General features: G+C 36.6%; 1 protein-coding gene across 1 annotated transcript in view; it reads right to left on the reverse strand.

Moving 5' to 3' along the window:
* WDR70 (WD repeat domain 70) overlaps nucleotides 1-12,198 on the reverse strand; it is a 277,914-nt gene that overhangs the window by 93,992 nt on the left and 171,724 nt on the right. Inside the window, exon 10 of the mRNA XM_061393692.1 lies at nucleotides 5,578-5,752. Coding sequence (XP_061249676.1) covers nucleotides 5,578-5,752 — 175 coding nt within the window. The remainder of the gene's footprint in view (nucleotides 1-5,577; nucleotides 5,753-12,198) is intronic.

Here is a 12,198-nt window from a genome sequence, read left to right on the forward strand (position 1 = left end):
TTCTCCTGACTTCAAAAAATAAGGATAATTTTAACCTAACTTTTTCAAAACTAGCATATTCTCATTTTTATTAATACTGCTCCCCCAAATATGTGACATTTTACAAGAGCATTATAAGTAAAACTTTAAAGCTTCCATGAAAATAATTGACAAATTACAGCTTAACTTTAGGGCTTGCAAGTAATTTCACAGTATTGGTGGTTTGTGTTTTGAATCAATGACACATTTTTTGAAAAGTGAGCTTTGAAAAAATATGCATGTTAAAAACACTATGGCATAAGTTGTAAGTCATATGCTTTCTCTTGAATGTTTATTTTAAAAATAATTATAATTCATAACTACCAAAGCACACTAATCAATGGATACATAAAGTTTTTGTTTATTGATGGTGATTTTATTTCCATACATTGAATGACTGGTTCTAGCAGGGATCTATATTCTTATCTTCCTAAACCATACTTTTAACCACCAAAGCGTCTGCTATGCTCAAATTCATGACACTTCCCAGACATTGTTAAACTGCACCCTGAGATCTAACTATGCCAATTCTACAAAAACTGCAAATCCCCTAGGAGCTAAAAAAGAAAGAATAAGACAAACAGTTATTAAAACCTGCTATGTGCAAGCCCTGTTCTGGATGCTTTAAATATATACCTAATACAATCCTCAAAATAACTGGACAAGGTGGGGATCATGCCCTCATTTCATGAATAAGGAAAAGGAGGGTATAGAGAGCTTAGGAAACTCAGGACTGATGGACAGAAAGTCCCAGGTAATGTGCAGAGTAATTGTATGTCTCGGGTGTCATTTACAAAATATGCTATAGAACTACACAGTAGACTTCTAGGTATCCATATTATTTTCTAAACTCCAACTATTAGGCTTAATGAAAAGACAAAAAATCTATATTTGAATTTTTAATAAGACTTTCTTTATATTTTTTACAGAGCCACATCTAGCTAGACAAACCAACAGAAATAGAGCTATGGAGAAAACTACAGAAGGATACACTGCAGGTAATTTATAAGCCAGGGAAGCCCAATTTATAAGCATAATGGGTAGGAATAGGCTAATGAGAGTAGAGATACAACTACTCATAATAGTAGTAACAATTTTTTGAAAAGTATATATTTTATTTTTGTAAAATTATGCTTCCCGTTAATAAAGAAATTTTGAAAAATCCAATTAGAACCATATCTATTATTACAAGGTTGTCCATGTTATACTCTCAAATTTAAAAAGTGAAAGTGAAAGTCGCACAATCATGTCCAACTCTTTGCGACCCCATGGACTGTAGTCCAAGGAATTCTCCAGGCCAGAATACTGGAGTAGGTAGCCGTCCCCTTCTCCAGGGGATCTTCCCAGCCCAGGGATCGAACCCAGGTCCCCCGCACTGCAGGCGGATTCTTTACCAAATTAAAAAAAAAAAGGAAACTGTAAATTCTCTATTATAAAAACAAAATTTTTTACTCTGTGTGTGTATGTATATATAATATATTAATAAAGGGGAAGGTGTAGAAGGCCAAATGTCAACCTAATCTTAACTTGGGTCACCTGAAGGTGACCGCGTGTTTGCATGCTCAGTCACTTCAGTCGTGTCCAACTCTCTGTGACCCCACAGACAGCAGCTTGCCAGCTCCTCTGTCCAAGGGATTTTCCCAGCAAGAATACTGGAGTGTCGAACCCACGTTTCCTGCACTGCCAGCATAGTCTTTGTCCACTGAGCCACCTGGGAAGCCCTGAAGGTGACTGGAGACATTTAAAGATTTGTGGAACACTGGACTCAAGCCACTACTGGTGACTTTATTTTTCATATTCTTTCTCCTTCACATCTGTTCTCTTATTCACCAGGGGCTTATTTGCTCAGAAGCTTATCTCCTGGTGTGATCACTAGTCCTTGCCCCACCTTTCTCTGAACCAAACCAACTTTCTCTAGCATGGCTGAGAGAATGTGGGCACTGACCAACCACCAAGCTGGAGAAATGTCTCTGCAGTGTCTCACAGGCTTGAGGCTTTCCTGGTAAGGGGTTGTAGTGTGTGGTCATGTTTCTAAAAGGGACAGCCCCAGAATCCGGACTGGGGTTGCAGGCCAAAGGAGCAGTAGGAGGTAGTCAGATGGAGAGTGGGTCAAGTTTCTGGTAGTACCCTATTGCCAAACCAAACTTCAAATATTATTCCCTCCCATCACCTGTTCTAGGGAAGGCAAAACTCCATGAATATAATGGGTCCTCATTTTCCTGCTACAATCTTAGTCTACAAATAATGGTTGCAATACAAGGAAGCACACCATGTTCTTTTGGTAAAGAATTTGGCATAGTGTCAATTCTTGATTCATACTAAAGAGCACTAACACTGTTTCTAGCAAAATATGTCCCAAGAGTTCAGTAGGTTTTTTTATGTGAATGGAAGTCATCACTGGGTATTCATAAGACTATCCAAGCTGGAATATTTTAAACGCCAGAAATTATACTTGAGAGAGACAAGAAACATCGTTTTAAAATCCATCTATATTAATACAGATTATGTGTTTCTACATCATTAAAGATACATCTAAAATTATGTATTTGTGGACCTCAATAGCTCCCATTCTCCCTCTCATATCTCTGACTTACTATGTTTTCATATAACATAGATAGTTCTTTATGCTACTATTTTTAAGACTTCTTAGAAATAAACTGACAATGTCAATAAACAAGTAAAATATATATATTTATATACTGTATAAGTATGTATATTTATATACTGTATAAGTACTATATATTTTATATTCACTATGGAAGAAAATAAGAGGGAGAGAGTGCCACTGGTGGGGTGAAGGCTGCAATTGTATATAGTGTGGAGTCAAGGAAGGCCTTGCTGAAAAGACAGCATTTGACCAAAGTGCTGAAAAAGGTGAAGGGTGAAAGTCATGTGAACACCTAAGAGAAGAATGTGGAGCCTGGAGGTTCAGCATCTGCAGGGGTCCTGAGTCTGGCGGCATGCTGTTACCTCTCCAACACCATCTCCCCATACTCTGCACCTCCCTCACTTCCTGCCAACTGAACACTGGCCTCCTTGCTGCTGCTCACATGCAAGCTGGTGAATGGAGAGTGAGGAACTGGGGACGCAGCACAGACCAGGAGAAGCTCCTCTGAAGTGGCCTTCCTTTCAATTTAAAAACAACCCAGCATCAAATGACTTGAGAGCGATGCCGGGCAAACAAACACTCCTCTTGAGCAACAATGTCCAACAGAACTTTCTGCAATGATGAGAATGTTCTCTATCTGTGCTGTCCAGTAAGTGGCTAGTATGGCTGAGGAACTGAAATTTTAATTTTGTCCTATTTTAATTATTTTTAAATTGAAATAGTCAAATGTAGCTAGTGGCTATACTAGCAGCCAGCAAATTTCTAGAATAAAGGTAGGCCTTGGGAATACAGAAATTTATCACTGACAGACACTTTACTTCTAAGAAAAGAGATACATTTCATTTAATTTGCTGAAGTTCAAGTTGGTCTAATGAGAATTCCATGATAAAATACAGCAATTATGATAGCTTTACTTGTCACAAAACATATGTATGAAGCATTATTTGCCATGTAATTCTTTGGCTACTGTGTGGGAAAAATTACTGTTATTAGCTTTTCTTATCTCAGCTTTAGTGTTTCCCTCTACATGATTTATTATTGCTGAAGTAATAATTAAGAATTTTTAAAATCTATTTTTAATCGAACTGGGTTTCCTAACAAGTTTTTTTCCTCTTAATTTGATTTTTCTTCAGGTGACACATACACATGCAAATTTAAGAATATGAAGAAATGTAATGAATATAATGTGGTAAAATAAGCTCTATATTCAATGTATTATTAAAGTTTGACTAAACAGAATCAAAGATTCTGATTAGAACAATGGCTTAAAAGATTTTCTTTTCTACAAAATAGGGAACATGAGATATACTAATTATTTTAAGAGAGATGCAAGGCTAACCTTTAAAAACTATATTCAACTGAGAAACTATGGTTTCTAAAAAAAAGGCATGTACTACGCTTAGTCGCTCAGTTGTGTCTGACTCTTTGCAACCCCGTGGACTGTAGCTCTCCAGGCTCCTCTGTCCATGGAGATTCTCCAGGCAAGAATACTAGAGCCGGTTGCCATGCCCTCTTCCAGGGGATCTTCCCAACCCCAGGATCGAACCCAGGTCTCCCACATTGCAGGCAGACTCTTTAATGTCTGAGCCACCAGAGAAGCCCATGAAAAGCATGTATATATGTATACACACATATATGTGTATGTATGCATATATACATACACACATACTAAACACATCACTATTAAAGCTAGTCAAGAAAACTTTTACATTTTCTATGTTAACAGCACTCAGAGACGATGAAAGCCAGTTACTAAAAAATTTATTGCTTAGTTAAAACTCAGTTTACAATTCAAAGGATTTTTAAAATCTCTGAGCTGTTATGAAGCTTTATGGGGTTTATAGTGGAGATGAAAACAGAAATAAAAAGATCTGACAAACAGAAAATGCCAAAGATATTTCCAGCATTATCAACATGGATTCTTTTTTCTCTATCATTACTTTTTACCTATTCCCAAAAAACTGACTTTAACTCCATCTGCCTGAAAAGACAACTGTTTCTTGGGGTCCCTTTCAAAATGAAAGTGCTTGATGGGCAATTTTATTTGAAAGAATATTATTTTTATAATTGTTAAAAATAAAAAGAATGTAAACTCTATGAAGGCAGGAATTTTGGATCATCTACAGTAGTTCCAGTCTTCAGAATAGTGCCTGAATATAGCACAGATAATAAATATTTATTGAATTAATAATTTTACCAGCACCTTTTATTAAAATAAGATAATCAACTTTTACTTAACATTAGTGTAGATTTTCATTTTAACATTGGTAATCTAGAATAACTCCAGTTAAAAATTCTTGTTTTACCATCTATACATGCAACAAACCCCTTTTCAAAGCTTACTGGTAATACACAGAATTAACCAAAGACTACTCATTATTTTATTCATTCTTTCTGTGGTTATAGAATTCTATGATCCCTTTCAATTCCAAAATTTATTTTATTCTAATAATGACTTAAAATGGAAAAAAAAAATCTGAAACTTATTCAAATGGAATGTCATGGAATGTCAAACTATTATTTAAATTACTATAGAAGTAACTGCTCAACAACTTATGGATCACCCTGGTTATTTCATGGTTTTCTCACCTCTTTTAAAGGGTATTTCTAGTTCTCTGCTTAGTATTGTTTTACATCACTGTCAAATTCTTCACTTTCAAATCCAAGTATATTGAAATGTCATAAAATAAATTATACTATATTTTTTATATTTTATACCAAAAGATTGAGTTTATGTTAAAAACAAAATCTAATACAAATTGGAAAATACTGAGTTGGAATGTTTGCTAAAATGCTGTTTACTGCAGAGGCCCAATGTTTTATCAACTAACACTGAAGTTTAAATTAGGGCTAAACTCAGGAAATTGACCTTCATAATATTTTAACATGATGTTTGTCTTTTTAAGGTGGCTTTCTTCTCAGAAAAGAGGACTTAAATATCCTTGACTTACTGTCAAATTACGGTCCCAGATCTGTATGCTTCCATTCTGACAAGCAGCTGCTATGAGGCTTCCGTCTCTACTATATGTGCACGTGGTAGGAATTACTTTTTTACCCTGCATTGTCCGCGGTTTAAACACGCTTTTTTGCTTCTTTGGATTTTCAACTTCCCAGGTCCTCACAGTCCTTAAAAAAAGAAAAAAAGGGAGATTTTCATTTATAAAAAAGAAAGGATTTTAAAATACAAAAGAGTTCACAAAGACTGTTTGACCTTTTAAGCATATAAATCTAATTAATGTTTTTTACATTTTTTAAATAAAATGTGTGGTATGTAAATGAGTTTTCCCACTGCAATAAAGTCAACCATCCAAATTGTGCTGTCATGAAATCAAAGCGCAAGTGCAAATTCGACTTCAAATGTCAAAGTTCTTAGTTCTGACCCTCTAAAGCAGTAGTTTCCAAACAACTGACTATACACTCTGATCAGCACAACTGTTGAACATTATATACCCACTACATATGCAGGTTAATTTCTAAATTACATGTGGTAATATATTGTTATTTAACACACACCAGAAAATATACTGAAAAAAACTGGTCAGTAAAAAAGAATGATGTGGGACTTCCCTGGCCAAAACAGTAAAAGATAATTTAAAAGAACAGTGGGATAAATATAAATATAAAAACAAATACAACATGGTGGGTTTAAATCCAAACTCATCAATAACTAGAAATTCCATCACATTAATTGGAAATGGCATAAAAACTCTAATTAAAAGGAAAAGACTGTCAGATTGGATTAGATAAAACCAAAATTCAGCAGAGTCTATATTTTTATATATAGAAATATATAAAAATGTGTGTTTATATATAAAAAACACACAAAAATCTTTAAATATAAAGTCTTATTAACCATGTTGGAGAAGGCAATGGCACCCCACTCCAGTACTGTTGCCTGGAAAATCCCATGGATGGAGGAGCCTGGTAGGCTGCAGTCCATGGGGTCGCTAAGAGTCGGACACAACTGAGCGACTTCACTTTCACTTTTCACTTTCATGCATTGGAGAAGGAAATGGCAACCCACTCCTGTACTCTTGCCTGGAGAATCCCAGGGACGGGGGAGCCTGGTGGGCTGCCGTCTATGGGGTCGCGCAGTCGGACTCGACTGAAACAACTTAGCAGCAGCAGCATTAATCATTTAACAGTAAAAGGATGGAAAAAGATGTGCCATAACATAATCAAAACAAGCTAGAATGAGTATATTAATGTCAAAGTGAACTTGAAAACAATGAATAAAACTAGAGACAAAGAGGAAATTTTCATTATGAGAAAGAGTCAAAAGATCAAGAAGATATAAAATATAAAATATTAAGAAAATGTAAGATATGAAATATTAAGAAGATATAAGAATCCTAAATGCATATGTCCCTAATAACAGAGCTTTATTTTTTTTTTTTTTTTTTGCTGGGTCAATCATACCTTTTTTTTTTTTTTTAAACTTTACAAAATTGTATTAGTTTTGCCAAATATCGAAATGAATCCGCCACAGGTATACATGTGTTCCCCATCCTGAACCCTCCTCCCTCCCCATACCATCCCTCTGGGTCGTCCCAGTGCACCAGCCCCAAGCATCCAGTATCGTGCATCGAACCTGGACTGGCAATTCATTTCATACATGATCTTATACATGTTTCAATGCCATTCTCCCAAATCTTCCCACCCTCTCCCTCTCCAACAGAGTCCATAAGACTGTTCTATACATCAGTGTCTCTTTTGCTGTCTCGTACACAGGGTTATTGTTACCATCTTTCTAAATTCCATATATATGCGTTAGTATACTGTGTTGATGTTTTTCTTTCTGGCTTACTTCACTCTGTATAATGTGAAAGCAAACTTAATAGAAATAAAAGAAGTACCAAATCCATACTTAACAGCTGAACACTTCAACACTCCTCTCAGTGACTAATAGAACAAGCAGACCTCCCCCCACCTCAGAAAGAAAAAACCAGTAAGACTACAGAAGACCTGGAGAAGGCAATGGCACCCCACTCCAGTACTGTTGCCCGGAAAACCCCATGGATGGAGGAGCCTGGTAGGCTGCAGTCCATGGGGTCGCTAAGAGTCAGACACGACTGAGCAACTTCACTTTCACTTTCCACTTTCATGCACTGGAGAAGGAAATGGCAACCCACTCCGGTGTTCTTGCCTGGAGAATCCCATGGACGGAGAAGCCTGGTGGGCTGCAGTCCATGGGGTCGCACAGAGTCGGACACGATTGAAGCGACTTAGCAGCAGCAGCACAGAAGACCTCAGAAATTCTACCAGACAAGTTGAGCTAATTCACATTTATATAACACTTCACCCGACAACTGGATGTGTATTCTTTTACACCTTTTACACACTGAACATTCACTAAGATAGACCACATTCTGAGCCGTTAAAACAAATCTAAATACACTAAAATGAAAGAAACCATAAAAGTATACACACTGTCCAAAAAATGAATCTAAATAAATGATCAATACAGAACTGTATCTGAAATTAATAAATACAATTCTAAATAATCCATGAGTCAAAATTTCATAAGGAGTATTAGATAATACTCTGACTTCAAAAAACATGAAAATACAATATATCGAAATTCATGGTATTTGACTAAGACTGAGCACAGAGGAAAAGAAAAAAAGATGTGCCTCAAATCAATGACCTAAAATTCAAACTAGATAAAAGGAGAGAATATTAAAACTAAAACTAGCAGAAGGGAGGAAATGAGAATACAAATGAATAAAACAGAAAACCACAAATCAGGAGAGAAACCAAAAGCTGGTTATTTGAGAAGATTAGTAAAATTAAAGAATTTCTAGGTGGAATGATTAAAAAGCAGAAATTGGAGACAACCTCAAACACCAGTATCTTGAATGAAAGAAAAGATATAACTGTAGAACTTATCAACATTCAAAGAATAATAGGGAAATTTTATGAATGAATTTACATAAATAAATTCAATAATTTAGATCAAATGGACAAATTTCCTTAAAAGACAAACCAGAAAAGTTCACTCAATAAGAAATAATATCTAGAATATTCCTATATGATTAAAAAAACTAAGTACATAGCTGAAAATCTTTGCACTAAGAATGACTTCACTGTTGAATTCTATCAAACATTTAAGAAAGACATTAACACCTTAAAGAAAAGGCCACCTACTGAATAGGAAAAAGTTTTTGCAAAGATGTATCTGATAAGGGATTAATATTCAAAATACACAAAGAACTCATGCAACTCAATCCTGAAAAAACAAATAACCTGATTAAAAAGTGGGAAGAAGATATGAATAGACATTTTTCCAAAGAAATATAGATGTCCAACAGAGAAATGAAGAGATGCTCAACATCAGGGAAATGCAAATCAAAACCACAATAAGATACTACCTCACACCTGTCAGAATGGCTATTATCAAAAAGACAACAAGGGCTTCCCTGGTGGCTCAGTGGTAAAGAAGCTGTCTGCCAATGCAGGAGACGCAGGTTCAATCCCGGATCCAGGAAGATCCCACATGACACAGGACTACTAAGCCTGTGTGCCACAACTACTGAGCCTGTGTGCTACAGTCTGGGAGTAGCAACTACAGAGCCCACAAGCCCTAGGGCCTGTGTTTCACAAAAAAAAAGCCACTGCAACAGGAAGCTGCACATCACAACTAGAGAATAGCCCCCACTCGCTGCAACTAGAGAAAGCCCACACAACAACGAGATGAAGACCCAGCACAGCCAAAGATAAGTGAACATTAAAAGAAATAATAACAACAAGTGTTGGCAAGGATGTAGAGAAAAAGGAATCCTTTTGCAGTGTTGGTGGGAATGTACACTGGTGCAGCCACTGTGGAAAACAGTATGGAGATTCCTCAAAACATTAAAAACAGAACTACCATAGAATCCATCAATTCCACTCCTGGGTATTTATCTGAAGAAAAATAAAACGCTAACTTGAAAAGATATACGCACTCTTACGTTCTCATTCGGAGAAGGCAATGGCACCCCACTCCAGTACTCTTGCCTGGAAAATCCCATGGACGGAGAAGCCTGGTAGACTGCAGTCCATGGGGTCGCTAGGAGTCAGACACGACTGTATAACTTTCAAGTAGACAACCTGAGCGACTTCACTTTCACTTTTCACTTTCATGCATTGGAGAAGGAAATGGCAACCCACTCCAGTGTTCTTGCCTGGAGAATCCCAGGGACGGGGGAGCCTGGTGGGCTGCCGTCTCTGGGGTCGCACAGAGTCGGACACGACTGAAGCAACTTAGCAGCAGCAGCAGCATGTTCCCATTGGTCACATATGATTGTGAGAGCTGAACTGTAAAGCAGTCAGAGCACCAATGAACTGATGCCTTCCAACTGCGGTGTTGAAGACTCCTGAAGGTTCCTTGGACAGCAAAGAGATCAAACCAGTCAATCTCAAGGGAAATCAACCCTGAATATTCCTTGGAAGGACTGATGCTAAAGCTGAACCTACAGTATTTTGTTCATCTGATGCAAACACCCAACTCACTGGGAAATCCCTGATGCTGGGAAAGATTGAGGGCAGAAAGAGAAGAGGGTGTATGGCATCACCAATACAATGGACATGAACTTGGGCAGACTTCGGGAGATGGTTAGGGACAGGGAGGCCTTGTGTGCTGCAGTCCATGGGTCACAAAGAACTGGACACAACTGGGTGACTGAACAGCAACAATGTTCACTGCAGCATTATCTACAATTGACAAGATATGGAAACAACCCAAGTGCCCATCAACAGATGAATGGATGAAGAAGATATGTGTATACACACATATACATACATACATACAATGGAACATTACACACATACTCACAGATATATACACAAACATACATACAGTGGAACATTACACACACACACACACACATATACATACAACGGGAACATTACTCAGCCATGAAAAAAAAAAAGAAATCTTGCCATTTGCAACAGCGTGAATGGATCTAGAGGACATTATACTAAGTGAAATAAGTTAGAGAAAGACAAACACTGTATGATTTCACTTACATGTGCAACTTAAAAAGCAAAACAAATGAACAAACGCAACAAAACAGAAACAGAGTCATAATACAGAGAAGAAACCGGGTGTTTGCCAGAGGGGAGGAAGTGGGGGTAGGAGACAAAGAGGTGGGGGAGGTTAAGAGATACAAACGTCCTAAGTCAGAAAGAGGAAGAAATATACCATATGCATCATTTTATGTGGGATCTAAAATATGACACAAATGCACTTACCTACAAAACAGAAACAGACTCACAGGCACAGCCAACAGACTCGTGGTTGACGGATGAGCAGACGCAAACTACTATACAGAGAACAGATAAACAACAAGGTCTGCTGTATAGGACGGGGAACTAGATTCAATATCCTATGATAAACTATAACGGAAAAGAGTAAGTATGTATATATGTGTAAAACTGAATCATGTTGCTGTACAGCAGAAATTAACACTGTAAATCAACTATACTTCAATAAAATAAATCTAAAAAAATTTTCAAAGATACACACTTCCAGTTGCAAAATAAATGAATCACGAGTATGAAATGTGCAGTCTAGGTAATACAGTCAATAATTAGACAATATCATTGTATGGCGACAGATGTTCACTAGACTTATCCTGATGATCATTTTGAAATATAAAGAAATATTAAATCACTACATTGTGTAGCAGGAACTAATATAATGTTGTAGCAAATTATATTTAAAAAATAAACAAACTAATAGAGCTAGAAGGGTGGGGAGGACTGGATGGAGAAACTGGATGAAGACAGTCAAAAGGCACAAACTTTCAGCTGTAAGATAAACTAAGCTCTAGGGAGGCAGTGTACAAGATGATGTATACAATTAAAACTGTGGTTGTTAAGAGAGTAAATTCTAAGTGTTCTCGTCACAAGGAAAAAAAGTATTTTTTATTTCTTTAATTTTGCATCTACATGAGATGATGAATATTCACTAAACTTACAGTAGTAATCATTTCATGACACATGTAAGTCAAATCAACATGCTGTATTCCTCAGACTTACACAGTGTTTCATATCAATTGTATCTCAAAACTGAAAAAAAAAAAATCTGATATTGAGCCAAAGAGGGAGAGAGGGAGGGAGGGAGGGAGGGAGAGAAGGAGGGAAGAAGGAAGCCAACTCTATATAAACTCTTCCAGAAAACAGAAAAGGGAACACTTCTCAACTCACTCTATATGGCCCTGATGCCAAAACCCAAGTCATTACAAGAAAACTATAGATCCCCAGTGAACACAGACACAAAAATCCTTAACAAAACAGCAGTGTACAAAACTAATATCATGTCATGATTAAGTGTTATTTAACCCAGGAATGAAAAGGAAGATGGTAAGGACTGAAAATTAAACCATATAATACACATATCAAAAGACTAAGAAAAAGATATCAGATCATCCCAACTGATGTAAAATAAGCTTTTTTTCCTTTTTGTTTATTTTCTATTGTTTTTTAAAATTTATTTACTTTAACTGGAGGCTAATTACAACATTATAGTGGTTTTGCCATAAAAATTCAACATCCACTTGTGATAAAACAAAAGAAAAAAGAACCTCTCA

The sequence above is a fragment of the Bos javanicus genome, chromosome 20 (assembly GCF_032452875.1).
Source record: "Bos javanicus breed banteng chromosome 20, ARS-OSU_banteng_1.0, whole genome shotgun sequence".
NCBI classification, from domain to species: domain Eukaryota; kingdom Metazoa; phylum Chordata; class Mammalia; order Artiodactyla; family Bovidae; genus Bos; species Bos javanicus.